General features: G+C 55.8%; 2 protein-coding genes across 8 annotated transcripts in view; both read right to left on the bottom strand.

The window, feature by feature from the left end:
• Positions 1-438: 438 nt before the first annotated feature.
• LOC136787891 (uncharacterized) lies at positions 439-8,528 on the bottom strand. The gene is made up of 10 exons (XM_066985286.1): positions 8,510-8,528; positions 8,100-8,174; positions 7,728-7,793; positions 7,219-7,290; positions 6,578-6,649; positions 6,387-6,488; positions 5,271-5,378; positions 3,223-3,324; positions 1,791-1,945; positions 439-778 (listed from the first exon to the last, which is right to left on the bottom strand). The coding sequence occupies exons 1-10, from the start codon at positions 8,526-8,528 to the stop codon at positions 443-445; spliced, it is 1,107 nt and encodes a 368-aa protein (XP_066841387.1). The 3' UTR covers positions 439-442.
• Positions 8,529-15,289: 6,761 nt separating this feature from the next.
• The window catches only part of LOC125181655 (uncharacterized), a 44,572-nt gene continuing 32,860 nt past the window's right edge, over positions 15,290-27,001 (bottom strand). The window contains exons 14-20 of one of the 7 annotated variants that reach the window (XM_066985208.1): positions 20,676-20,747; positions 19,284-19,385; positions 18,816-18,923; positions 18,083-18,184; positions 17,612-17,719; positions 16,642-16,796; positions 15,290-15,629 (exon numbers count right to left, since the gene is read on the bottom strand). In XM_066985208.1, the coding sequence (XP_066841309.1) occupies positions 15,294-15,629; positions 16,642-16,796; positions 17,612-17,719; positions 18,083-18,184; positions 18,816-18,923; positions 19,284-19,385; positions 20,676-20,747 (983 nt within the window). In that variant the 3' untranslated portion in view covers positions 15,290-15,293. Of the gene's footprint in view, positions 15,630-16,641; positions 16,797-17,611; positions 17,720-18,082; positions 18,185-18,815; positions 18,924-19,283; positions 19,386-20,016; positions 20,125-20,675; positions 20,748-27,001 lie in introns of all 7 variants that reach the window. The other 6 variants (XM_066985210.1, XM_066985209.1, XM_066985211.1 and 3 more) reach the window with 6 other exon arrangements.

Raw genomic sequence — 27,001 nt, 5'->3', positions numbered from 1 at the left:
CCCAGCCCTGACTCCAAAGAGTTAGGAATTTTTTCTTGTACTCCTTGAGGAGAGCTGAGCCGTAGGAGCGTTGGCATGGGGTGCCCTGGCCAAAATCGGCCATCCGTGCAGGGTCAGGACCTGAGGAGGGCTGGCTGTGGGGAGCCTGGCCTCGGCCCAGGATCAGGAAGGGCCCGGGCTTGTGTGTGGCTGCGGCACTGCCAGTTTGAGCAGGGGGTTCTCGGGTGAGCGCTGTGCAGGGTCGCTGCCGCGCTCACAGCCCTTCTGTCTGCTCCTGCTGTGCTGCTCCCCAGCTCCCTTCCCCTGCGTTCCCTGCATGGTGGGCACAGTCTGGCTGACCCCCAGCACCGAGGACCCTCAGGGTTACTTGTCAATCAGTCACAAAGTCCTGCTGTGGGTTCCTGGGTGTTGCTGTACATAAGACCCGGACTGCTGTGCTGTATTATTCAATATTTATTGAAGGTATGGCCAAGGCTGCACCCCGGGGGGGGCTGCCCCAGCCATTGGAAGAGGGTGGAGGGGGCTGTGGAGGTGATGTCTGTGTCCACGAGGACTGGGGGATACTGGGCCGGTCGCGTGCCTTCCATTGGTCTGCTGCCGTGCGTGGGGGCTGTGGAGGCCGGGCTGGTGGCAGGCGGGTCGGTCTTCCAGGCACTGATGGTGGCCGCTGGTGTCGGGCCTGGCTCTCAGGCGTACCACGGTGGTCAGGCTGCCTGTAGGGGCTCACGGAGCGGCTGCGGGTGTCAATGTCTGGGCTGCCTGGGCTGTGGCGAGGCGCCTGCGGAGACAGGAATTTGCTGAGGCCGTGCTGCGGTGCCAGGCGGGTGCGAGGCAGCAGGGTGCAGGCACCCGGCTGTGCGTGAGCTGTGGGCACACAGTGCTCTGTGCAGAAAACAGGGTGCCCTGTGCCCTCGGCTGGGACTCTGCTCCCCTCCACATCCTGCCCCAGCTTGTCTCCTCCCCAGCGGCTCGCCAGCCATCCTGACCTGCCTGCTCTGCACGTGCTGTCCCAGCAAGAAGACCTGGCCCCCGCAGAGACAGGGGTCCACAGCCGGGCTCTGCAGGGCCCGGTCACCACAGCCACCGACTGCCCTTTTTCAGAGCGCCTTGCAAGGACCAGTACTCAGCTCCCTGCCCAGCCCTGGCCCTGGCCCAACAAGGTGACGGCCTCGGCTCCCTGTTCGGTGAGGTGCTGCCCATCCGCTCTTTGGGATGTGTAATTAAACACACAAGCTCTGTGTGTGCTGAAGACACGCACGCTGGCAGCGCTCAGGTGCGGCTGTGACACACCGACTGCCCCTCTCCAAGGCAATGCCCGCAGCTGGCAGGGCTCATCCCCATGCTCCCAGTAGCTGGCACACCTTGGCTGAGGCGGACACCTGCAATTCAGGGCATCCCAGAACAGGGTGCCTTGTGCTGGGGGGGAACTGGCACTGCTGCGCTTCTCTCTCCGATGGCACCCTCTCTCAGCTCCTGCATTTCTCTTCCTGACCTCGCTTTGCCTACGGCTGTCCCTGGCTCTGCTCTTGCTGCGGAAGGGCCAAGCTTCGCTAAGACCAGCAACAGAAAAATGGGCTCCAGAACAGAATGCCCAGGAATTAGAGGCCACCTAAAGCACTGGACAGCAGAAATTTCAGAAGAGTCTGGTCAAAAACTAACTGCTCACTTCACAATACGCTAACGACAACTGCTTCCTGGCTGGCAGCAGCCATATAATAATGTTAACAAAGATACGGTAAAGAATTTGGGAGGGGGAGAGGAGGAGAGGGAGCGGGGGAACAACAACTCACTGGTTTTTCTGCCTCCAACGCCCCACAAGCACACAGCACGCAGCACGCAACTGTCCCAAGCAGGACGAGAACCAAGAATGCCACAGCGCCTCCTACGCTGTAACTTCGGAAATTCTGGGGCTTTGCGGTGTTTGCATTGTTCTCCCCATCCACGCCTGCAAGAACAATTGTGGACATTGCTGTGTCCTGCGCACTACTGGTAATCTCACAGGAGGTCTGGCATTGCCAGGAAGTGTTCTGTTTCATTTGGTTAGCATCTTTGAGCAAGTGAAAATCCTCAGGCCGCAATGCTTCCTGAGGTTCAGCAGAAGCTGGGGAATCTGCCAAAGGCACTGCAACTCAAGGCACTCTGGAGCCTCCCTTTTGCCTCTCAGCTTTGTTTTCCCTCCATCCTTTGTTTTCCCTGCCATAATGCTGAGGGCCCAGTGTCTCAGGTTTGCTCCCCCAGCTCTTTGGAGTTCTAAAAGGTCTTAGGTGCTTGCCCACCTTCGCTGCTCGAGGCACACTCGGAGCCTTAGGGACAAAACTGAACAAAATTCGGGAGCCCAGGAGTGCCAGTGAGGCAGTGCCCCATCTGCACTGAGTCAGGGCACCACTCTGGGCCTCAGCTCACAGGAGGGGTCCCATTTCCCATTGTCTGCTCAGTGGGCTTCTGACGGCCTCGTTCCCCCAAGAGCAAAGTTCCAAAATCCCTGGGAACTGGGTGCGCTGGGAGGTGACCCCTCTCTAACCACAGCCACAGAGCTTTGTGAGCGTCCCTCCGCTGCACTGCTGTCACAGCCCGGGGAAGACAGCCATCCTCAGGGAGCCACTCCTGTCTTCCTCTGCAACACTTGCTGCCTACTGACACTCTTGGGTTTGGCTGCTGACATGAGCTGCAAGAGCGGGCACCAGGGCAAGAACCTGCACACGCATGCTGGTTCTGGTTGGTGACAGCGGATGACCAAGAAACAGCCTTTACCGGGTGGGGCAGTTGACTTCATTGCCTCTGTTCTTTTGCCAGGGAGCGGCAGTGTGCGACCGCTTCCTTGCCAAAGCACCTCCTTCGGCACAGTCTCTCTAACCATCCCTTTAGAAAGAACACAGGACTGTGTGACTACAAGGAACTGCTCCTCCTTGAACCGTATTCTGGGCACAGTTGCAAGCACACACCAGTTGTTGCTGCTGGCTGGATACCAAAGTTTGCACGGAACAGCTCGGACCACTTATGGTAGTGCTGGGCTAGCAGCTGCCCCCGGGACACGGTGTGACCCACAAGCGGCAGTAGAGGCTCTCGGCCATCTCTGGCGCTCACCAGTGCCTGCTAGGTGTGAAATTGAGTGTCTCCGCTCTGATCCATCCCTTCCTGCTGTGCAGGTTACAGTGTGTCCACACATGGATTTAGAACCTCAGCTTCCCAAGTCTTACGGCGGACAGAGTGAAATATACCCACCAGGTGCTGCCTTCTCTAAGTCCTTTCTAATTTCCTCTATGATGTGAGAGTACCTCACGGAAAGTTTTCTTCCTTTAGCTTTATCCTTTGCTCTTAGAGGACCTGAACAGAAAGTAGGAAGTTAACTTTGGCACCAGTGCAATTTGGAGAAGCAGGGCTTAGTTTGTGAAGTCAGTGAAATGGCTACCCACTGCTGGGATACCAGCTGGGCTCCAGCGCAGGAAGCAGCCGAGGGTCTGGCAAAGCCCTCCCTGGGGACACTTCTGCAACCAAAGACCCGTGAGAAGTTTCTGTCACATCAACACCTACATCAGTAGCTCTATGGCAGTGCCCTGTTTGCACTGGGTCAGGGCATCACTCTGGGCCTCAGCTCACAGGAGGGGTCCCGTTTCCCATCGTCTGCTCAATGGGCTTCTGACGGCCTCGTTCCCCCAAGATCCCTGGGAACTGGGTGCGCTGGGAGGTGACCCCTCTCTAACCACAGCCACAGAGCTTTGTGAGCGTCTCTCCGCTGCACTGCTCTCACATGCTGTCACAGCCCGGGGAAGACAGCCATCCTCAGGGAGCCACTCCTGCCTTCCTCTGCAACACTTGCTGCCTACTGACACTCTTGGGTTTGGCTGCTGACATGAGCTGCAAGAGCGGGTACCAGGGCAAGAACCTGCACACGCATGCTGGTTCTGGTTGGTGACAGCGGATGACCAAGAAACAGCCTTTACCTGGTGGGGCAGTTGCCTGTGTTGCCCCTGTACTGGCAGCTTGCACTGCCAAAGCACCTCCTTCGGCACAGTCTCTCTAACCAGCTGTTCTTTTGCCAGGGAGTGGCAGCTTGCGACCGCTTGCCTTCTCGAAGTACTTTCTGATTTTCCCTGTGATGTGAGAGGACCTCAGGGAAGGTTTTACTCTTTCAGCTCGCCAAAGCACCTCCTTCGGCACAGTCTCTCTAACCAGCTCTTTAGAAAGAAAGCAGGACAGTGTGACTACAAGGAACTGCTCCTCCTTGAACCATATTCTGGGCACAGCTGCAAGCACACACCTGTTGCTGCTGGCTGGATACCAATGTTTGCACGGAACAGCTCGGACCACTTATGGTAGTGCTGGGCTAGCAGCTGCCCCTGGGACACGGCGTGACCCACAAGCGGCAGCAGAGGCTCTCGGCCTTCTCTGGCGCTCACCAGTGCCTGCCAGGTGTGAAATTGAGTGTCTCCGCTCTGATCCATCCCTTCCTGCTGTGCAGGTTACGGTGTGTCCACACATGGATTTAGAACCTCAGCTTCCCAAGTCTTATGGCGGACAGAGTGAAATATACCCACCAGGTGCTGCCTCCTCTAACTCCTTTATGATCTCCTCTATGATGTCAGGGGATGTTGGGGAAGATTTTCTTATTTCAGCATTGTCCTTCGCTGTTAGAGGACCTGAACAGAAAGTAGGAAGTTAACTTTGGCACCAGTGCAATTTGGAGAAGCAGGGCTTAGTTTGTGAAGTCAGTGAAATGACTTCCCACCCCTGGGATACCAGCTGGGCTCCAGCGCAGGAAGCAGCCGAGGATCTGGCAAAGCCCTCCCTGGGGACACTTCTGCAACCAAAGCCCCGTGAGAAGTTTCTGTCACATCGACACCTACATCAGTAGCTCTATGGCAGTGCCCTGTTTGCACTGGGTCAGGGCATCACTCTGGGCCTCAGCTCACAGGAGGGGTCCCGTTTCCCATCGTCTGCTCAATGGGCTTCTCATGGCCTCGTTCCCCCAAGAGCAAGGTTCCAAAATCCCTGGGAACTGGGTGCGCTGGGAGGTGACCCCTCTCTAGCCACAGCCACAGAGCTTTGTGAGCGTCTCTCCGCTGCACTGCTCTCACATGCTGTCACAGCCCAAGGGGAAGACAGCCATCCTCAGGGAGCCACTCCTGCCTTCCTCTGCAACACTTGCTGCCTACTGACACTCTTGGGTTTGGCTGCTGACATGAGCTGCAAGAGCGGGTACCAGGGCAAGAACCTGCACACGCATGCTGGTTCTGGTTGGTGACAGCGGATGACCAAGAAACAGCCTTTACCTGGTGGGGCAGTTGACTTCACTGGCTCTGTTCTTTTGCCAGGGAGCGGCAGTGTGCGACCGCTTCCTCGCCAAAGCACCTTCTTCGGCACAGTCTCTCTAACCAGCCCTTTAGAAAGAAAGCAGGACAGTGTGACCCTAAGGAACCGCTCCTCCTTTCGAGGACGGTATCTTTGAAAGGTAGTGCTTCTCAAAAGACATCCCTAAAGTTTAGAAGCTACGGCCTGGGCTTCTGGGGGAGGTACTCACTACTCCAAACAACATGTCATTCACAAAGAAAAATCTAAGTGTTCGACTCCTGGCAGTCTACCAGCACAGACAGCAAAATCTGGCCTGCTGCGAGACCAGGAGATTGCAGGAGATCTTCTTGTTCACATCGCACATAGTGCATTTTTGGCACACTGCAAGATGTTGCTCAATTCGTGCCTTCAAAGAGGACAGAAAAAAGCTGCATCCAGTTCAGAGGCAGGAACAGCCCTTCTGAGAAGCATGTCCATCCCATCATGCTGACTCCATCCCATGGGAAGGGCAAGAGTCACACACATCAGGCTGAGCCGCAAGCTCTTGAACCATGTTGTGGGCACAGTTGTGGGCATCAGGGAAGAGCCCACAGTCCCCAAACAAGAGGAGAAGCACAGCCAAGTCATTTGAAACCCAACTAGAATTGGACAGCTAAATCAGCTGAAACTGAGGTAAGCGCCAAGGGTGCTTTTCCCCTGCAGTGACATGTGTCTCCCGGCAAATGAGACAGCAAGGACTGCTTGGGCTGTGCCTCCTGCCTTGAACTCGCCCAGCTGCAAGCAGCGCTGTGCGGGAGCTGAACACAAGTTCAGCAGAAGCCCTTTGCTGCTGGCTGGATACCAATGTTTGCACGGAACAGCTCGGACCACTTATGGTAGTGCTGGGCTAGCAGCTGCCCCTGGGACACGGCGTGACCCACAAGCGGCAGCAGAGGCTCTCGGCCTTCTCTGGCGCTCACCAGTGCCTGCCAGGTGTGAAATTGAGTGTCTCCGCTCTGATCCATCCCTTCCTGCTGTGCAGGTTACGGTGTGTCCACACATGGATTTAGAACCTCAGCTTCCCAAGTCTTATGGCGGACAGAGTGAAATATACCCACCACGTGCTGCCTCGTCTAACTCCTTTATGAGATCCTCTATGATGTCAGGGGATGTTGGGGAAGATTTTCTTATTTCAGCATTGTCCTTTGCTCTTAGAGGACCTGAACAGAAAGTAGGAAGTTAACTTTGGCACCAGTGCAATTTGGAGAAGCAGGGCTTCGTTTGTGAAGTCAGTGAAATGACTACCCACCCCTGGGATACCAGCTGGGCTCCAGCGCAGGAAGCAGCCGAGGGTCTGGCAAAGCCCTCCCTGGGGACACTTCTGCAACCAAAGCCCCGTGAGAAGTTTCTGTCCCAGCGCCATCTACATCAATAGCTCAGTAGGAGAGCATACCAGGGCTCGTGCCTTGACAGGGCACACACACGTGCCGGTCTATACCCTCCCACCTGCAGAGATGCCTGGCTGACGTTTGGGCTTTGAGCTGGCAGCTCTCAAAGGAAGTCAAAAGCCACAACTTACCCAGGCCATCTCCCAGAGCTTCAGTCCTGGAACCCATCTGGGAGCCTGGATCACCTTCGCCTTCGGTCCCATCTGTAAACACAAGTGGAGTCCCTCCTGTGAACTACGCCAACATACTCCTTCTGACCAGAGTGACAGAGAATGCGGTTCAAAGAGGGGACTGCTCCACGGCACTCGTCTCTCCCTGCCACTCCAGAGCATCTTGCAAACAGTTGCTGGGTGCCTGCAGTGGCACCGTGCTGGTACAAACTAAGCGTGCGTGGAGCTGCCCGGAGAAGGGCCCTCCCCGTGCCCACCCCAGGTCTCAACTCAAGCGCAAGGTGCCTGCTGGCTCTGCAGCACCTAGATGCTCCTGCCTTCCGCTGACTTACCTGGCAGATTAACCTGAGGCTCGTGGTCCACATCAGGCTGAGGTGTCGAGTAGCCAGAGCCTACGAGAACTGCTGCAATCAAGCACAGAAGAGAAACATTCCCCGTGCATGGTGTGATCTACCTCTTCCTTAGTGACCTGCAGCGACTGGAGGGGGCTCAGGCAAGGATGTGGGACCCAGACACGAGCCAGGATTTCCAAAGCCGCAAAGGGGCCTGCTGAGCTGGAGGCTCCCTCTTGGCCTCTTCCCAAATCCTCTCTCCAGGCTGTGCGCAACACCCCGCAGGGACCACGCCGCCAAAGATGTGGCCCCTCAGGTGTTTCTTACGGGAAGATCTCTGCTGGACACAAAGGAAGACCCCACTGCAGGGGGAGCGTGCAGACCCCGGGAAAAATGATCATCCATGTTTGTCATGGAGAAGCCCCCTGACCTGTGAGCAGCTGAACCCTTGCTGAGCTAGCTCAACAAACCCTTAACAAACAGCAAGGAAATGAACACGGACAACTTACCACCTGTGGGACCCATACTGGCAGGCTCAGGAGCAGGATTCCATGGAGGCACTTGACCAGTACTGCCTGTGGGCACAAGTGGGATCAGACACAGGTAAGGGGAGCTTCCATTGCCTCTTGGGGCCTGCCTCTTCCTCAGTGACCGGGAGGCACTGGCTGGGGCTCAGGTAATGACATGGCCCAAACAGGAAGAAAAGCCTGGGTTCTTCCCTCTCTGTGGAGAGGGGCAGGGGTGGCATCTCTCCAAGTGAAGAAATATTCAGGGCTCATTTGTGCAAGCCCCCTCACGGCACAAACGCGCTTGGAAGACCCCGAATAAACTATTACAGCCCATTAGCCATCTTCCTTCAAGGAAGCACACTCGCAACGTACCTCGGGGATCCTCCTGAGGCTCCAAACCATGATCCAGCTGAGAAGCTGGATATCGAGAGCCAACATCGTCATCATCTAAAATCAAGCAGAGATGAGAGACGTTGCCATGGCATGCTGTGCTCTCCCTCTTCCCCAGCACCCTGCAGTGACTGAGGGGGCTGAGGCAATGTCACGGGACAAAGATGCAGGTGGAAATTTCCCAAGAGGGGCCAGCGGCCTCAGCCCCACAGGGGCTCAGACCCGGGCTTCTCGGCCCCAGCGCCGCTCCCGGCCCCCCCGGCAGGAAACAACCCCGCAGCAGCCACGGCCCCACCGTGCCACCCTGCGGGGCTTCTGCCTCCTGCCTGCCCCCTGCCCGCGGTGCCCGCCCGGCCCTGCTGCCATCCCGTCCCCGTCCCCTCCATCCATACGCGTGCCGCGCAGCACCATGCCGCCCAGGGTTTGGTGTTGGCCCCGGCCCTGCCCACCCACCTGCTCCCGGTGGTCGCCATGGCGCAGCCTGGGCACCCCGGGCACACAGGGCCACCAGCAGGAGGAAGAGGACGCAGGCAGGGGCCGTGGCTCCCCACACTCGCACCATGCTTCCACCACCGCCGCTGCAGCTGCAGCTACTGCTGCTGTCAGGACCGGTGCGGAGCAGTGCCTGTGGGCTGGCCCAGCGTCACAATGGGGTGTCGGGATGTCACGGCCCAGCACTGCATCACCGAGAGGTATTGTGACCTCGCAGCCCTCCCGGTGTCACGGAGCAGCGTTGGGACCTCATGGCCCTCGCAGCGTCACGGAGAGGTGTTGTGACCTCACGGCTTGGCACAGCGTCACAGCAGAGTTCCGAAGAAATTCTGCATTTCAGCTTACACTTCTTGCTCATAGGCTTTCAAGTAAAACTCGTGTTTTACCCGATTTCCAATGGTGATTTATCCGGCTACAGAATCTGTCTTTGAGACTAGGGAATGTTACCCAATGATTTCCTGAATTGCCAAGGTGATGGCATTCATGCTCTGCGGGTGGCAAGTCGCAGGCTGGCAGCCAGTTGAAGGAGCTGACACGGTGTCTGTGGGCTTTGAAGGGCACTCGCCTTTGCAAAGGGAGATGCTGTGAGAAGCGTGGCTGATCTTTGCTCTTTTTGTTGAACCTCTTCTTTCTTCTTCCCCGCCTCTGAATGCAGCCATTACTTCCACGGGGCTGACCAGTCTTTGAGGTGCACAATCACCGTCCCAGTTCCAGCACAGCTGTCCCACTACGTGCACTGCTGTCCCAGTACAAGCATCAGCATCCCAGTACCAGTGGAGATGCCCCACCAAATCTGTCCTAGTACCAGCAGCATGGCCCCAGTAAGAGCATCACCACCCGAGTACCAACATCACTGTCCCGCTTCCAGTACCACCTCCAGCACCCTGATTGCCCCCAGCTCCACTATTGGTATCTCCACAAGGTCCCAGCACCACTACCGGCATCTCTGTCCAGGACTGGTAGCAGCATCCCCAACTTGGTGCCAGCATGCCCAGCCCCAGCTTCCCCCGCCCATGCTGGTATTGGCAACTCCAGCCCCAGCAGCCCCAGCCCCAGCATCCCCCAACCCACCGCGAGCACCCCAGACAGGCACCTCCTGGGGACCCCTACAGACAGCCGGCCCATTGGCTCCCCATCACAGCTCCATGGTACCAGTGGCGGTACCACAGGGCCCGCTTCCACCACAGATGGGAGCAGCATTGGCACCCCTGCAAAAGAGAGGAGGTGGAAAACCAAGGAAACCCTACTAACCTGAAAGTACCCCAAACTACCCCCACCCCTGTCTCCAGGGCCTGCTTGCTGCCCCCATCCCTGGAGCGATGCTGATCCCATACCAGCCCGCTCACATCCCCACCATCCTCCACCTGCTGCCTAAGGCCAATGCCTGGTCTGGGGTGCCGGGCTCACAGTTCGTGTGGTGCCGCTCCCACCTGCGGTGCTGCCCCTACCCGCTGCTCCTCCGTGTCCCCCCAGCTGTGTCTGGGGTCAGCCCATGGTGATGGGGACACTGGTGCCCCACCGCCGCTGGAGCTGAGGCCTGGGGGCCATGCCGCACAGGGAGCCCCTGCACCCCACAGGCTCCTGCCTGCTGCAGGCCCCCATCCACCCCGGTCCCCCACCACCGCTTCTCCTGAATCCTCTGCTCCCGGGGCAGCTGCTCCCTGCTCCCTGGAACCTGACCAGGAGCAGGGGGCAGCCGCCACTCCCCTCAGAGGACAACGTGGTGCTCCCCAAAGATGAGGGGACACAAATCCCACCACCACCCCCCCAGACCACTCTGGCTCCACCAACCTGTGCTGAGGCGGCACCCGGTGGTGAGTCTGCGGCAGTGGCACAGCCACTGGTGGAAGTTTTACTGGCAGTTTTCTTCCTATCACCAAAGATTTTCAGCTCGACGTCTTTGTGGCCACCATAGCCAAGATGGCTGCCATTCGCCACTTCACGCAGGAGACATTCTCGGTTTACAAGCAGCAATCTAGAAGGGCACCTTTCCGAGTCAGCTCCCTTAGTACCTGGATCAAGAAGTTATCATCGAGGTGCTTTAGGAATTTCCTGGACCTGTTTGTGTCTGTTCCTTGTCCTTCCCTGCTAACATCTGGCAACCCAAAGTCACCCACCCACTTAGGGACAAGGGCAGCTGATCTGGAGACATTGCCTAATTCCTTATTGAACCATCCAGCCGTGTAGTCACCCGGGATGGGAGGCCTATCTCCAACTCCCACAACATCCATTTAATTGGTTTGTCCCTTAATCCTCACTCAGAGGCTCTCAACCGTGTCATTGCGCCAGCCCCCTGCCTCACCTGCCCTGCCTATCCCTCCTGATGAGCCTAGGACCGTCCCTCGCAGCACTCCAGTCACAGCCCTCTGCCCAACCAGTCGTGCTTATGCCAATGATGATGTAGTTCTGGGGCTGAGCCAAAGCTTGCCAGTACGTCTGGCTGAAGGCTCACCCTTTCAGATGCACGGTATTTACAATAAAGGGTTCTCATTCATGCATCCCGTCAAAATAAATAAATAAGTAAATACATAAAAAAGAAATGGGGGAAGAGAAAGAGAGAAAAAAGGATTTTACATGATCTTGGTATCAATCGTACTTTTGCTGCCCTTCGGCACTGTTAGGGGTTCCTCAGGCTCTCTCACAAGAGCAGGGCTGTCCCCCACTTCTGCTCTCTAATGAATTCAGTGCTGCAAAACCAAACCAGAACAGAGGTGTTGCTGAACTAACAAAAGCAGAAGATTGATCAATAGCTAAAGGGGTGAGCTTTGTGAAACCTCTCTGGCCCTGGCTGTTTCCTGCAGTTCCCCACCATCACGGAGATGGGCCAGAGCCCCCTCGACCTGCACGAGGGCTTGGGAGTGAGACAACAGGATCGTCCAGTTTCTCCTGTCCACTCATTTCTCCCTTACTCAGGGAATGCTTAAGAAAGAGGCGGAAGGGCTCTCAAAACCAGGAGCCCTCTGTGTTCAGCATTGCCATCATCTTCATACTTTGGGCGCTAGCACACGGAAAAAGAAGAAATTACAAAGCTCTCTCAGCTGAGTCACAGGAAGAGCCGCTCTCAGCAAGAGCGCTGCAGACTGAGGCCACAACATCAGCCAGAAAATGCTGAGCAAATGCAGCTTTCTCACAAGCCTCCTCTCTCCTCAGCGCCTGTGTCTGCTGGCTTTCACAAAGTGCCTGTCAAGACATTGCTGCAAGGAAAACATGCAGGCTGTTTCTCTGCTTCTTCTGTGACCTGGATTTGGAAGAACCACCACCATGGGACACTTCTCAAACAAGGCATCAGTATTGGCAGCCACCCTCACAGGGAAGAACCCTTTCCTAACGCCCAGCCTGAACCTGCCCTGTCCCAGCTCCGTGCTGTTCCCTCGCGTCCCCAGAGAGAAGAGATCAGCGCCTGCCCCTCCACTCCCCTCCTCAGGAAGCTGAGGGCCGCCATGAGGCCTCCCCTCAGTCGCCTCTTCTCTCGGCTGAACAAACCAAGAGACTTCAGCTGCTCCTCACACCTCTTGCCCACCAGACCTTTCACCATCTTCAGCAACCTCCTCTGGACACTCTCCAATAATTTTATGCCCTTCAGGACACAAAACTTGTACTTTCAGCTTCAGTCCTTAAAGAGTTAATGAGTTTCCCTCGAAGTGCAACGGAGCGTTTAAGACCAGTCAGAAGATTTCTTCCAAACTCTTTTAGCATTTTCCCTTTCTAGGATTTACATCTCTAGTCTTAATAGCTGATCTTCCTTCTTTCCAAATTATAACTATAACCTTTTAAAGGATTTACTTCTGCCTTTTTGTATGACAGAATTTGTTTGGACAGTTTGACACTTGCTGAACTATCATGGAATCACTTAGGTTGGAGAAGATCTCTGAGATTGAAGATTTGAATGGATTTGATTGAAGATTTGAAGGATGTACCCCTTGAAAGGTATGACTGGGAACTTTTTACTGATGGTAGTAGTTTTGTGAAGAATGGAGCACGATATGCAGGGTATGCAGTAACAACCCTGAAGACAGTAATTGAAGCCAAACCTTTACCACCTGGAACATCAGCACAGCGAGCAGAACTGTTAGCCCTAACTCGAGCACTGGAACTGAGTAAAGGAAAGATGGGAAATATTTGGACAGATTCAAAGTATGCCTTTGGAGTGGTCCACGTTCATGGAGTATTATGGAAAGAAAGAGGGCTGTTGTCCTCACAAGGGGCCAATATAAGATATCACGAGGAGGTGTTAAGTCTGATAAATGCGGTACAAAAACCAAAACAAGTGGCTATCATGCACTGCAAAGCCCATCAAGGACGAACCTCGAAGATATCAGAAGGGAATCGGTTGGCAGATCAAGCAGCTCGACAAATTGCTCGGAAGGTGCGGAATGTGATGGCTTTGGTACCACTCAAGGCAGGCCCCACTCGTCTTAATCTTCCCAAGGAAGCAAGATATTCGCCAGAGGATGAGAAATTAGCAGATCTCCTAAAGGCCCGAAAGAACTCTGATGGATGGTATGTAACCGCTACGGGCCAGGTAGTAATACCCCCCTTGGTGATGCGAGAAATACTTCAGATAAGACGTAATGAGTGTCACTGGGGTGCAGAGGCAATGGTAACATTTTTAAAACGTAGCATTATCTCTACACATATGTTAACAGTGGCAAAATCAGTAACGTCAAAGTGTGAGATTTGTTTGAAAAATAATCCAGTAGCAAGAAAACATGCTGAAATGGGAAGAGTGAGAGTAGGGATAGAACCAGGAGATTACTGGCAAGTTGATTTTGTAGAGTTACCTAGGACTAGGGGATATAGGTATTTGTTAGTAGGGGTTGACACCCTGTTTAGTGTTACTAATGTCAACGAAGGAAACTACCGGTGCATAGTAACACATGAAAATAGCACAGATTATGGGATAAGAGAAATATTGGTATATCCAAAATTGGATAAAGGGATATTGGTAGCCCACCAAAAAGGATCTAGAAGAAAAAGGGAGGACCAGGTACCATGGACACAAGTGGTACAGATCCCACACGGGCAATCATCAGAGAATTTACTGGTAGGATTGATTAAAGATTTTGCCATAATGAAAGGAACTGATAGAATTAAAATTCAGTTGGGCATTAGAATCTCTATTTGCACAGGTAGCTGCTTATCGAAATAGAGAAACGATTTATAAACTTACAGGACAAGTAAGGCTTTAGAGATTTTAATATCCAACTACAAGCTACAACTAAAATGGTGCTACAAAATCGATTGGCATTAGATACGCTGTTATTAACGGAACATGGAGTATGTGGATTTCTAAAAGATCGTATTGATCATTGCTGCATCCACATTCCAAATGTGACTATTGATATAGAACATGACATAGAACAACTGGCTCGAGTGGAACAAGATGCAGAACAGGAAGAGAAAGATATGACAACAAGCTGGTTGGATAAAATTCTTAGCGGATGGAATATTAGTAATTGGGTTAATGGACACAAGTGGTACAGATCCCACACGGGCAATCATCAGAGAATTTACTGGTAGGTAAAGGTAAAAAGTTCAACTCTGATGAAGACATCTTACTTCATCCCGACGACCACCCGGACGACCACCAGAGAGTGATATGCAAGCGCAGAAGGACTGATTAGATAATTAGCATACAAAGCGGGGCTAGGCGGAGCTAGGAAATGAATATGCATAGATGTGTTGTAAAACTTAATGCATATGTAATATTTTAGGAGATAAAAGAGAACTGAGTGAACAAATCGGACGAAGTTAGATTTGGGCAGGCATGCCCCTAACTTCCAGCGCCTAATAAAAGCACCTTCATATAATCACTTTGTGGCTTATGTGTCTTCGTGAATGCTAACAAGATGATCAGGTCCAACCGTTAACCGTGCACCGGTTAACCGTTAACTGAGAGCCTTCTCTCCTTCGGCTTCTGGCCCCAGACAAATCTGAGGGAGGAAGAAGCTGAGGCCTGTACATGGCAAAGGACAGAAGGTGAGGCTTGGCTGTCCCCGAGAAGACAGAGCTTCAGCCCTGTGCCCTCCAACCCTGGGCCCATCCACGGGGAGACAACTCATCCTCACCCCCAGAGGGGACTCCGGAGCTCGACCCGAGCTTTCTGCTCCTCCAAGGAGCCACATGGGAGGAGACGGCCACCCTCAAGTGAGATTTTGCAAATGAGGATCTCTTACCTTTGGTGGTGGCAGCACCTCGGGTCTCCCCTCTGGTTCCAGTTGCTTGTGCCAGCGTGTGGCAATCCCAGCCCTGACTCCAAAGAGTTAGGAATTTTTTCTTGTACTCCTTGAGGAGAGCTGAGCCGTAGGAGCGTTGGCATGGGGTGCCCTGGCCAAAATCGGCCATCCGTGCAGGGTCAGGACCTGAGGAGGGCTGGCTGTGGGGAGCCTGGCCTCGGCCCAGGATCAGGAAGGGCCCGGGCTTGTGTGTGGCTGCGGCACTGCCAGTTTGAGCAGGGGGTTCTCGGGTGAGCGCTGTGCAGGGTCGCTGCCGCGCTCACAGCCCTTCTGTCTGCTCCTGCTGTGCTGCTCCCCAGCTCCCTTCCCCTGCGTTCCCTGCATGGTGGGCACAGTCTGGCTGACCCCCAGCACCGAGGACCCTCAGGGTTACTTGTCAATCAGTCACAAAGTCCTGCTGTGGGTTCCTGGGTGTTGCTGTACATAAGACCCGGACTGCTGTGCTGTATTATTCAATATTTATTGAAGGTATGGCCAAGGCTGCACCCCGGGGGGGGCTGCCCCAGCCATTGGAAGAGGGTGGAGGGGGCTGTGGAGGTGATGTCTGTGTCCACGAGGACTGGGGGATACTGGGCCGGTCGCGTGCCTTCCATTGGTCTGCTGCCGTGCGTGGGGGCTGTGGAGGCCGGGCTGGTGGCAGGCGGGTCGGTCTTCCAGGCACTGATGGTGGCCGCTGGTGTCGGGCCTGGCTCTCAGGCGTACCACGGTGGTCAGGCTGCCTGTAGGGGCTCACGGAGCGGCTGCGGGTGTCAATGTCTGGGCTGCCTGGGCTGTGGCGAGGCGCCTGCGGAGACAGGAATTTGCTGAGGCCGTGCTGCGGTGCCAGGCGGGTGCGAGGCAGCAGGGTGCAGGCACCCGGCTGTGCGTGAGCTGTGGGCACACAGTGCTCTGTGCAGAAAACAGGGTGCCCTGTGCCCTCGGCTGGGACTCTGCTCCCCTCCACATCCTGCCCCAGCTTGTCTCCTCCCCAGCGGCTCGCCAGCCATCCTGACCTGCCTGCTCTGCACGTGCTGTCCCAGCAAGAAGACCTGGCCCCCGCAGAGACAGGGGTCCACAGCCGGGCTCTGCAGGGCCCGGTCACCACAGCCACCGACTGCCCTTTTTCAGAGCGCCTTGCAAGGACCAGTACTCAGCTCCCTGCCCAGCCCTGGCCCTGGCCCAACAAGGTGACGGCCTCGGCTCCCTGTTCGGTGAGGTGCTGCCCATCCGCTCTTTGGGATGTGTAATTAAACACACAAGCTCTGTGTGTGCTGAAGACACGCACGCTGGCAGCGCTCAGGTGCGGCTGTGACACACCGACTGCCCCTCTCCAAGGCAATGCCCGCAGCTGGCAGGGCTCATCCCCATGCTCCCAGTAGCTGGCACACCTTGGCTGAGGCGGACACCTGCAATTCAGGGCATCCCAGAACAGGGTGCCTTGTGCTGGGGGGGAACTGGCACTGCTGCGCTTCTCTCTCCGATGGCACCCTCTCTCAGCTCCTGCATTTCTCTTCCTGACCTCGCTTTGCCTACGGCTGTCCCTGGCTCTGCTCTTGCTGCGGAAGGGCCAAGCTTCGCTAAGACCAGCAACAGAAAAATGGGCTCCAGAACAGAATGCCCAGGAATTAGAGGCCACCTAAAGCACTGGACAGCAGAAATTTCAGAAGAGTCTGGTCAAAAACTAACTGCTCACTTCACAATACGCTAACGACAACTGCTTCCTGGCTGGCAGCAGCCATATAATAATGTTAACAAAGATACGGTAAAGAATTTGGGAGGGGGAGAGGAGGAGAGGGAGCGGGGGAACAACAACTCACTGGTTTTTCTGCCTCCAACGCCCCACAAGCACACAGCACGCAGCACGCAACTGTCCCAAGCAGGACGAGAACCAAGAATGCCACAGCGCCTCCTACGCTGTAACTTCGGAAATTCTGGGGCTTTGCGGTGTTTGCATTGTTCTCCCCATCCACGCCTGCAAGAACAATTGTGGACATTGCTGTGTCCTGCGCACTACTGGTAATCTCACAGGAGGTCTGGCATTGCCAGGAAGTGTTCTGTTTCATTTGGTTAGCATCTTTGAGCAAGTGAAAATCCTCAGGCCGCAATGCTTCCTGAGGTTCAGCAGAAGCTGGGGAATCTGCCAAAGGCACTGCAACTCAAGGCACTCTGGAGCCTCCCTTTTGCCTCTCAGCTTTGTTTTCCCTCCATCCTTTGTTTTCCCTGCCATAATGCTGAGGGCCCAGTGTCTCAGGTTTGCTCCCCCAGCTCTTTGGAGTTCTAAAAGGTCTTAGGTGCTTGCCCACCTTCGCTGCTCGAGGCACACTCGGAGCCTTAGGGACAAAACTGAACAAAATTCGGGAGCCCAGGAGTGCCAGTGAGGCAGTGCCCCATCTGCACTGAGTCAGGGCACCACTCTGGGCCTCAGCTCACAGGAGGGGTCCCATTTCCCATTGTCTGCTCAGTGGGCTTCTGACGGCCTCGTTCCCCCAAGAGCAAAGTTCCAAAATCCCTGGGAACTGGGTGCGCTGGGAGGTGACCCCTCTCTAACCACAGCCACAGAGCTTTGTGAGCGTCCCTCCGCTGCACTGCTCTCACATGTGTCACAGCCCGGGGAAGACAGCCATCCTCAGGGAGCCACTCCTGTCTTCCTCTGCAACACTTGCTGCCTACTGACACTCTTGGGTTTGGCTGCTGACATGAGCTGCAAGAGCGGGCACCAGGGCAAGAACCTGCACACGCATGCTGGTTCTGGTTGGTGACAGCGGATGACCAAGAAACAGCCTTTACCGGGTGGGGCAGTTGACTTCATTGCCTCTGTTCTTTTGCCAGGGAGCGGCAGTGTGCGACCGCTTCCTTGCCAAAGCACCTCCTTCGGCACAGTCTCTCTAACCATCCCTTTAGAAAGAACACAGGACTGTGTGACTACAAGGAACTGCTCCTCCTTGAACCGTATTCTGGGCACAGTTGCAAGCACACACCAGTTGTTGCTGCTGGCTGGATACCAAAGTTTGCACGGAACAGCTCGGACCACTTATGGTAGTGCTGGGCTAGCAGCTGCCCCCGGGACACGGTGTGACCCACAAGCGGCAGCAGAGGCTCTCGGCCATCTCTGGCGCTCACCAGTGCCTGCTAGGTGTGAAATTGAGTGTCTCCGCTCTGATCCATCCCTTCCTGCTGTGCAGGTTACAGTGTGTCCACACATGGATTTAGAACCTCAGCTTCCCAAGTCTTACGGCGGACAGAGTGAAATATACCCACCAGGTGCTGCCTTCTCTAAGTCCTTTCTAATTTCCTCTATGATGTGAGAGTACCTCACGGAAAGTTTTCTTCCTTTAGCTTTATCCTTTGCTCTTAGAGGACCTGAACAGAAAGTAGGAAGTTAACTTTGGCACCAGTGCAATTTGGAGAAGCAGGGCTTAGTTTGTGAAGTCAGTGAAATGGCTACCCACTGCTGGGATACCAGCTGGGCTCCAGCGCAGGAAGCAGCCGAGGGTCTGGCAAAGCCCTCCCTGGGGACACTTCTGCAACCAAAGACCCGTGAGAAGTTTCTGTCACATCAACACCTACATCAGTAGCTCTATGGCAGTGCCCTGTTTGCACTGGGTCAGGGCATCACTCTGGGCCTCAGCTCACAGGAGGGGTCCCGTTTCCCATCGTCTGCTCAATGGGCTTCTGACGGCCTCGTTCCCCCAAGAGCAAGGTTCCAAAATCCCTGGGAACTGGGTGCGCTGGGAGGTGACCCCTCTCTAACCACAGCCACAGAGCTTTGTGAGCGTCTCTCCGCTGCACTGCTCTCACATGCTGTCACAGCCCGGGGAAGACAGCCATCCTCAGGGAGCCACTCCTGCCTTCCTCTGCAACACTTGCTGCCTACTGACACTCTTGGGTTTGGCTGCTGACATGAGCTGCAAGAGCGGGTACCAGGGCAAGAACCTGCACACGCATGCTGGTTCTGGTTGGTGACAGCGGATGACCAAGAAACAGCCTTTACCTGGTGGGGCAGTTGCCTGTGTTGCCCCTGTAATTTTGCCAGGGAGTGGCAGCTTGCGACCGCTTCCTCGCCAAAGCACCTCCTTCGGCACAGTCTCTCTAACCAGCCCTTTAGAAAGAAAGCAGGACAGTGTGACTACAAGGAACTGCTCCTCCTTGAACCATATTCTGGGCACAGCTGCAAGCACACACCAGTTGCTGCTGGCTGGATACCAATGTTTGCACGGAACAGCTCGGACCACTTATGGTAGTGCTGGGCTAGCAGCTGCCCCTGGGACACGGCGTGACCCACAAGCGGCAGCAGAGGCTCTCGGCCTTCTCTGGCGCTCACCAGTGCCTGCCAGGTGTGAAATTGAGTGTCTCCGCTCTGATCCATCCCTTCCTGCTGTGCAGGTTACAGTGTGTCCACACATGGATTTAGAACCTCAGCTTCCCAAGTCTTATGGCGGACAGAGTGAAATATACCCACCAGGTGCTGCCTTCTCGAAGTACTTTCTGATTTTCCCTGTGATGTGAGAGGACCTCAGGGAAGGTTTTACTCTTTCAGCTTTATCTTTTGCTCTTAGAGGACCTGAAGAGAAAGTAGGAAGTTAACTTTGGCACCAGTGCAATTTGGAGGACCAGGGCTTAGTTTGTGAAGTCAGTGAAATGACTTCCCACCCCTGGGATACCAGCTGGGCTCCAGCGCAGGAAGCAGCCGAGGGTCTGGCAAAGCCCTCCCTGGGGACACTTCTGCAACCAAAGCCCCGTGAGAAGTTTCTGTCACATCGACACCTACATCAGTAGCTCTATGGCAGTGCCCTGTTTGCACTGGGTCAGGGCATCACTCTGGGCCTCAGCTCACAGGAGGGGTCCCGTTTCCCATCGTCTGCTCAATGGGCTTCTGACGGCCTCGTTCCCCCAAGAGCAAGGTTCCAAAATCCCTGGGAACTGGGTGCGCTGGGAGGTGACCCCTCTCTAACCACAGCCACAGAGCTTTGTGAGCGTCTCTCCGCTGCACTGCTCTCACATGCTGTCACAGCCCGGGGAAGACAGCCACCCTCAGGGAGCCACTCCTGCCTTCCTCTGCAACACTTGCTGCCTACTGACACTCTTGGGTTTGGCTGCTGACATGAGCTGCAAGAGCGGGTACCAGGGCAAGAACCTGCACACGCATGCTGGTTCTGGTTGGTGACAGCGGATGACCAAGAAACAGCCTTTACCTGGTGGGGCAGTTGACTTCACTGGCTCTGTTCTTTTGCCAGGGAGTGGCAGCTTGCGACCGCTTCCTCGCCAAAGCACCTCCTTCGGCACAGTCTCTCTAACCAGCTCTTTAGAAAGAAAGCAGGACAGTGTGACTACAAGGAACTGCTCCTCCTTGAACCATATTCTGGGCACAGCTGCAAGCACACACCTGTTGCTGCTGGCTGGATACCAATGTTTGCACGGAACAGCTCGGACCACTTATGGTAGTGCTGGGCTAGCAGCTGCCCCTGGGACACGGCGTGACCCACAAGCGGCAGCAGAGGCTCTCGGCCTTCTCTGGCGCTCACCAGTGCCTGCCAGGTGTGAAATTGAGTGTCTCCGCTCTGATCCATCCCTTCCTGCTGTGCAGGTTACGGTGTGTCCACACATGGATTTAGAACCTCAGCTTCCCAAGTCTTATGGCGGACAGAGTGAAATATACCCACCAGGTGCTGCCTCCTCTAACTCCTTTATGATCTCCTCTATGATGTCAGGGGATGTTGGGGAAGATTTTCTTATTTCAGCATTGTCCTTCGCTGTTAGAGGACCTGAACAGAAAGTAGGAAGTTAACTTTGGCACCAGTGCAATTTGGAGAAGCAGGGCTTAGTTTGTGAAGTCAGTGAAATGACTTCCCACCCCTGGGATACCAGCTGGGCTCCAGCGCAGGAAGCAGCCGAGGATCTGGCAAAGCCCTCCCTGGGGACACTTCTGCAACCAAAGCCCCGTGAGAAGTTTCTGTCACATCGACACCTACATCAGTAGCTCTATGGCAGTGCCCTGTTTGCACTGGGTCAGGGCATCACTCTGGGCCTCAGCTCACAGGAGGGGTCCCGTTTCCCATCGTCTGCTCAATGGGCTTCTCATGGCCTCGTTCCCCCAAGAGCAAGGTTCCAAAATCCCTGGGAACTGGGTGCGCTGGGAGGTGACCCCTCTCTAGCCACAGCCACAGAGCTTTGTGAGCGTCTCTCCGCTGCACTGCTCTCACATGCTGTCACAGCCCGGGGAAGACAGCCATCCTCAGGGAGCCACTCCTGCCTTCCTCTGCAACACTTGCTGCCTACTGACACTCTTGGGTTTGGCTGCTGACATGAGCTGCAAGAGCGGGTACCAGGGCAAGAACCTGCACACGCATGCTGGTTCTGGTTGGTGACAGCGGATGACCAAGAAACAGCCTTTACCTGGTGGGGCAGTTGACTTCACTGGCTCTGTTCTTTTGCCAGGGAGCGGCAGTGTGCGACCGCTTCCTCGCCAAAGCACCTTCTTCGGCACAGTCTCTCTAACCAGCCCTTTAGAAAGAAAGCAGGACAGTGTGACCCTAAGGAACCGCTCCTCCTTTCGAGGACGGTATCTTTGAAAGGTAGTGCTTCTCAAAAGACATCCCTAAAGTTTAGAAGCTACGGCCTGGGCTTCTGGGGGAGGTACTCACTACTCCAAACAACATGTCATTCACAAAGAAAAATCTAAGTGTTCGACTCCTGGCAGTCTACCAGCACAGACAGCAAAATCTGGCCTGCTGCGAGACCAGGAGATTGCAGGAGATCTTCTTGTTCACATCGCACATAGTGCATTTTTGGCACACTGCAAGATGTTGCTCAATTCGTGCCTTCAAAGAGGACAGAAAAAAGCTGCATCCAGTTCAGAGGCAGGAACAGCCCTTCTGAGAAGCATGTCCATCCCATCATGCTGACTCCATCCCATGGGAAGGGCAAGAGTCACACACATCAGGCTGAGCCGCAAGCTCTTGAACCATGTTGTGGGCACAGTCGTGGGCATCAGGGAAGAGCCCACAGTCCCCAAACAAGAGGAGAAGCACAGCCAAGTCATTTGAAACCCAACTAGAATTGGACAGCTAAATCAGCTGAAACTGAGGTAAGCGCCAAGGGTGCTTTTCCCCTGCAGTGACATGTGTCTCCCGGCAAATGAGACAGCAAGGACTGCTTGGGCTGTGCCTCCTGCCTTGAACTCGCCCAGCTGCAAGCAGCGCTGTGCGGGAGCTGAACACAAGTTCAGCAGAAGCCCTTTGCTGCTGGCTGGATACCAATGTTTGCACGGAACAGCTCGGACCACTTATGGTAGTGCTGGGCTAGCAGCTGCCCCTGGGACACGGCGTGACCCACAAGCGGCAGCAGAGGCTCTCGGCCTTCTCTGGCGCTCACCAGTGCCTGCCAGGTGTGAAATTGAGTGTCTCCGCTCTGATCCATCCCTTCCTGCTGTGCAGGTTACGGTGTGTCCACACATGGATTTAGAACCTCACCTTCCCAAGTCTTATGGCGGACAGAGTGAAATATACCCACCAGGTGCTGCCTCGTCTAACTCCTTTATGAGATCCTCTATGATGTCAGGGGATGTTGGGGAAGATTTTCTTATTTCAGCATTGTCCTTCGCTGTTAGAGGACCTGAAAAGAAAGTAGGAAGTTAACTTTGGCACCAGTGCAATTTGGAGAACCAGGGCTTCGTTTGTGAAGTCAGTGAAATGACTTCCCACCCCTGGGATACCAGCTGGGCTCCAGCGCAGGAAGCAGCCGAGGGTCTGGCAAAGCTCTCCCTGGGGACACTTCTGCAACCAAAGCCCCGTGAGAAGTTTCTGTCCCAGCGCCATCTACATCAATAGCTCAGTAGGAGAGCATACCAGGGCTCGTGCCTTGACAGGGCACACACACGTGCCGGTCTATACCCTCCCACCTGCAGAGATGCCTGGCTGACGTTTGGGCTTTGAGCTGGCAGCTCTCAAAGGAAGTCAAAAGCCACAACTTACCCAGGCCATCTCCCAGAGCTTCAGTCCTGGAACCCATCTGGGAGCCTGGATCACCTTCGCCTTCGGTCCCATCTGTAAACACAAGTGGAGTCCCTCCTGTGAACTACGCCAACATACTCCTTCTGACCAGAGTGACAGAGAATGCGGTTCAAAGAGGGGACTGCTCCACGGCACTCGTCTCTCCCTGCCACTCCAGAGCATCTTGCAAACAGTTGCTGGGTGCCTGCAGTGGCACCGTGCTGGTACAAACTAAGCGTGCGTGGAGCTGCCCGGAGAAGGGCCCTCCCCGTGCCCACCCCAGGTCTCAACTCAAGCGCAAGGTGCCTGCTGGCTCTGCAGCACCTAGATGCTCCTGCCTTCCGCTGACTTACCTGGCAGATTAACCTGAGGCTCGTGGTCCACATCAGGCTGAGGTGTCGAGTAGCCAGAGCCTACGAGAACTGCTGCAATCAAGCACAGAAGAGAAACATTCCCCGTGCATGGTGTGATCTACCTCTTCCTTAGTGACCTGCAGCGACTGGAGGGGGCTCAGGCAAGGATGTGGGACCCAGACACGAGCCAGGATTTCCAAAGCCGCAAAGGGGCCTGCTGAGCTGTAGGCTCCCTCTTGGCCTCTTCCCAAATCCTCTCTCCAGGCTGTGCGCAACACCCCGCAGGGACCACGCTGCCAAAGATGTGGCCCCTCAGGTGTTTCTTACAGGAAGATCTCTGCTGGACACAAAGGAAGACCCCACTGCAGGGGGAGCGTGCAGACCCCGGGAAAAATGATCATCCATGTTTGTCATGGAGAAGCCCCCTGACCTGTGAGCAGCTGAACCCTTGCTGAGCTAGCTCAACAAACCGTTAACAAACAGCAAGGAAATGAACACGGACAACTTACCACCTGTGGGACCCATACTGGCAGGCTCAGGAGCAGGATTCCATGGAGGCACTTGACCAGTACTGCCTGTGGGCACAAGTGGGATCAGACACAGGTAAGGGGAGCTTCCATTGCCTCTTGGGGCCTGCCTCTTCCTCAGTGACCGGGAGGCACTGGCTGGGGCTCAGGTAATGACATGGCCCAAACAGGAAGAAAAGCCTGGGTTCTTCCCTCTCTGTGGAGAGGGGCAGGGGTGGCATCTCTCCAAGTGAAGAAATATTCAGGGCTCATTTGTGCAAGCCCCCTCAAGGCACAAACGCGCTTGGAAGACCCTGAATAAACTATTACAGCCCATTAGCCATCTTCCTTCAAGGAAGCACACTCGCAACGTACCTCGGGGATCCTCCTGAGGCTCCAAACCATGATCCAGCTGAGAAGCTGGATATCGAGAGCCAACATCGTCATCATCTAAAATCAAGCAGAGATGAGAGACGTTGCCATGGCATGCTGTGCTCTCCCTCTTCCCCAGCACCCTGCAGTGACTGAGGGGGCTGAGGCAATGTCACGGGACAAAGATGCAGGTGGAAATTTCCCAAGAGGGGCCAGCGGCCTCAGCCCCACAGGGGCTCAGACCCAGGCTTCTCGGCCCCAGCGCCGCTCCCGGCCCCCCCGGCAGGAAACAACCCCGCAGCAGCCACGGCCCCACCGTGCCACCCTGCGGGGCTTCTGCCTCCTGCCTGCCCCCTGCCCGCGGTGCCCGCCCGGCCCTGCTGCCATCCCGTCCCCGTCCCCTCCATCCATACGCGTGCCGCGCAGCACCATGCCGCCCAGGGTTTGGTGTTGGCCCCGGCCCTGCCCACCCACCTGCTCCCGGTGGTCGCCATGGCGCAGCCTGGGCACCCCGGGCACACAGGGCCACCAGCAGGAGGAAGAGGACGCAGGCAGGGGCCGTGGCTCCCCACACTCGCACCATGCTTCCACCACCGCCGCTGCAGCTGCAGCTACTGCTGCTGTCAGGACCGGTGCGGAGCAGTGCCTGTGGGCTGGCCCAGCGTCACAATGGGGTGTCGGGATGTCACGGCCCAGCACTGCATCACCGAGAGGTATTGTGACCTCGCAGCCCTCCCGGTGTCACGGAGCAGCGTTGGGACCTCATGGCCCTCGCAGCGTCACGGAGAGGTGTTGTGACCTCACGGCTTGGCACAGCGTCACAGCAGAGTTCCGAAGAAATTCTGCATTTCAGCTTACACTTCTTGCTCATAGGCTTTCAAGTAAAACTCGTGTTTTACCCGATTTCCAATGGTGATTTATCCGGCTACAGAATCTGTCTTTGAGACTAGGGAATGTTACCCAATGATTTCCTGAATTGCCAAGGTGATGGCATTCATGCTCTGCGGGTGGCAAGTCGCAGGCTGGCAGCCAGTTGAAGGAGCTGACACGGTGTCTGTGGGCTTTGAAGGGCACTCGCCTTTGCAAAGGGAGATGCTGTGAGAAGCGTGGCTGATCTTTGCTCTTTTTGTTGAACCTCTTCTTTCTTCTTCCCCGCCTCTGAATGCAGCCATTACTTCCACGGGGCTGACCAGTCTTTGAGGTGCACAATCACCGTCCCAGTTCCAGCACAGCTGTCCCACTACGTGCACTGCTGTCCCAGTACAAGCATCAGCATCCCAGTACCAGTGGAGATGCCCCACCAAATCTGTCCTAGTACCAGCAGCATGGCCCCAGTAAGAGCATCACCACCCGAGTACCAACATCACTGTCCCGCTTCCAGTACCACCTCCAGCACCCTGATTGCCCCCAGCTCCACTATTGGTATCTCCACAAGGTCCCAGCACCACTACCGGCATCTCTGTCCAGGACTGGTAGCAGCATCCCCAACTTGGTGCCAGCATGCCCAGCCCCAGCTTCCCCCGCCCATGCTGGTATTGGCAACTCCAGCCCCAGCAGCCCCAGCCCCAGCATCCCCCAACCCACCGCGAGCACCCCAGACAGGCACCTCCTGGGGACCCCTACAGACAGCCGGCCCATTGGCTCCCCATCACAGCTCCATGGTACCAGTGGCGGTACCACAGGGCCCGCTTCCACCACAGATGGGAGCAGCATTGGCACCCCTGCAAAAGAGAGGAGGTGGAAAACCAAGGAAACCCTACTAACCTGAAAGTACCCCAAACTACCCCCACCCCTGTCTCCAGGGCCTGCTTGCTGCCCCCATCCCTGGAGCGATGCTGATCCCATACCAGCCCGCTCACATCCCCACCATCCTCCACCTGCTGCCTAAGGCCAATGCCTGGTCTGGGGTGCCGGGCTCACAGTTCGTGTGGTGCCGCTCCCACCTGCGGTGCTGCCCCTACCCGCTGCTCCTCCGTGTCCCCCCAGCTGTGTCTGGGGTCAGCCCATGGTGATGGGGACACTGGTGCCCCACCGCCGCTGGAGCTGAGGCCTGGGGGCCATGCCGCACAGGGAGCCCCTGCACCCCACAGGCTCCTGCCTGCTGCAGGCCCCCATCCACCCCGGTCCCCCACCACCGCTTCTCCTGAATCCTCTGCTCCCGGGGCAGCTGCTCCCTGCTCCCTGGAACCTGACCAGGAGCAGGGGGCAGCCGCCACTCCCCTCAGAGGACAACGTGGTGCTCCCCAAAGATGAGGGGACACAAATCCCACCACCACCCCCCCAGACCACTCTGGCTCCACCAACCTGTGCTGAGGCGGCACCCGGTGGTGAGTCTGCGGCAGTGGCACAGCCACTGGTGGAAGTTTTACTGGCAGTTTTCTTCCTATCACCAAAGATTTTCAGCTCGACGTCTTTGTGGCCACCATAGCCAAGATGGCTGCCATTCGCCACTTCACGCAGGAGACATTCTCGGTTTACAAGCAGCAATCTAGAAGGGCACCTTTCCGAGTCAGCTCCCTTAGTACCTGGATCAAGAAGTTATCATCGAGGTGCTTTAGGAATTTCCTGGACCTGTTTGTGTCTGTTCCTTGTCCTTCCCTGCTAACATCTGGCAACCCAAAGTCACCCACCCACTTAGGGACAAGGGCAGCTGATCTGGAGACATTGCCTAATTCCTTATTGAACCATCCAGCCGTGTAGTCACCCGGGATGGGAGGCCTATCTCCAACTCCCACAACATCCATTTAATTGGTTTGTCCCTTAATCCTCACTCAGAGGCTCTCAACCGTGTCATTGCGCCAGCCCCCTGCCTCACCTGCCCTGCCTATCCCTCCTGATGAGCCTAGGACCGTCCCTCGCAGCACTCCAGTCACAGCCCTCTGCCCAACCAGTCGTGCTTATGCCAATGATGATGTAGTTCTGGGGCTGAGCCAAAGCTTGCCAGTACGTCTGGCTGAA

Source organism: Anser cygnoides, chromosome 31 (genome assembly GCF_040182565.1).
Source record: "Anser cygnoides isolate HZ-2024a breed goose chromosome 31, Taihu_goose_T2T_genome, whole genome shotgun sequence".
Classification (NCBI taxonomy): Eukaryota; Metazoa; Chordata; class Aves; order Anseriformes; family Anatidae; genus Anser; species Anser cygnoides.
The sequence above is the reverse complement of the archived record's forward strand: the minus strand, read 5'-3'. Positions and strand labels throughout refer to the sequence as shown.

Excerpts from the sequence above, each read along its gene's own strand:
- LOC136787891 (XM_066985286.1), bottom strand. Across the intron at positions 7,291-7,727 it reads CAGTATGGGTCCCACAGGTG|CAGTTCTCGTAGGCTCTGGC; the intron begins GTAAGTTGTCCG and ends GCTTGATTGCAG. Across the intron at positions 1,946-3,222 it reads CTTAGAGAAGGCAGCACCTG|GCGTGGATGGGGAGAACAAT; the intron begins GTGGGTATATTT and ends TTGTTCTTGCAG.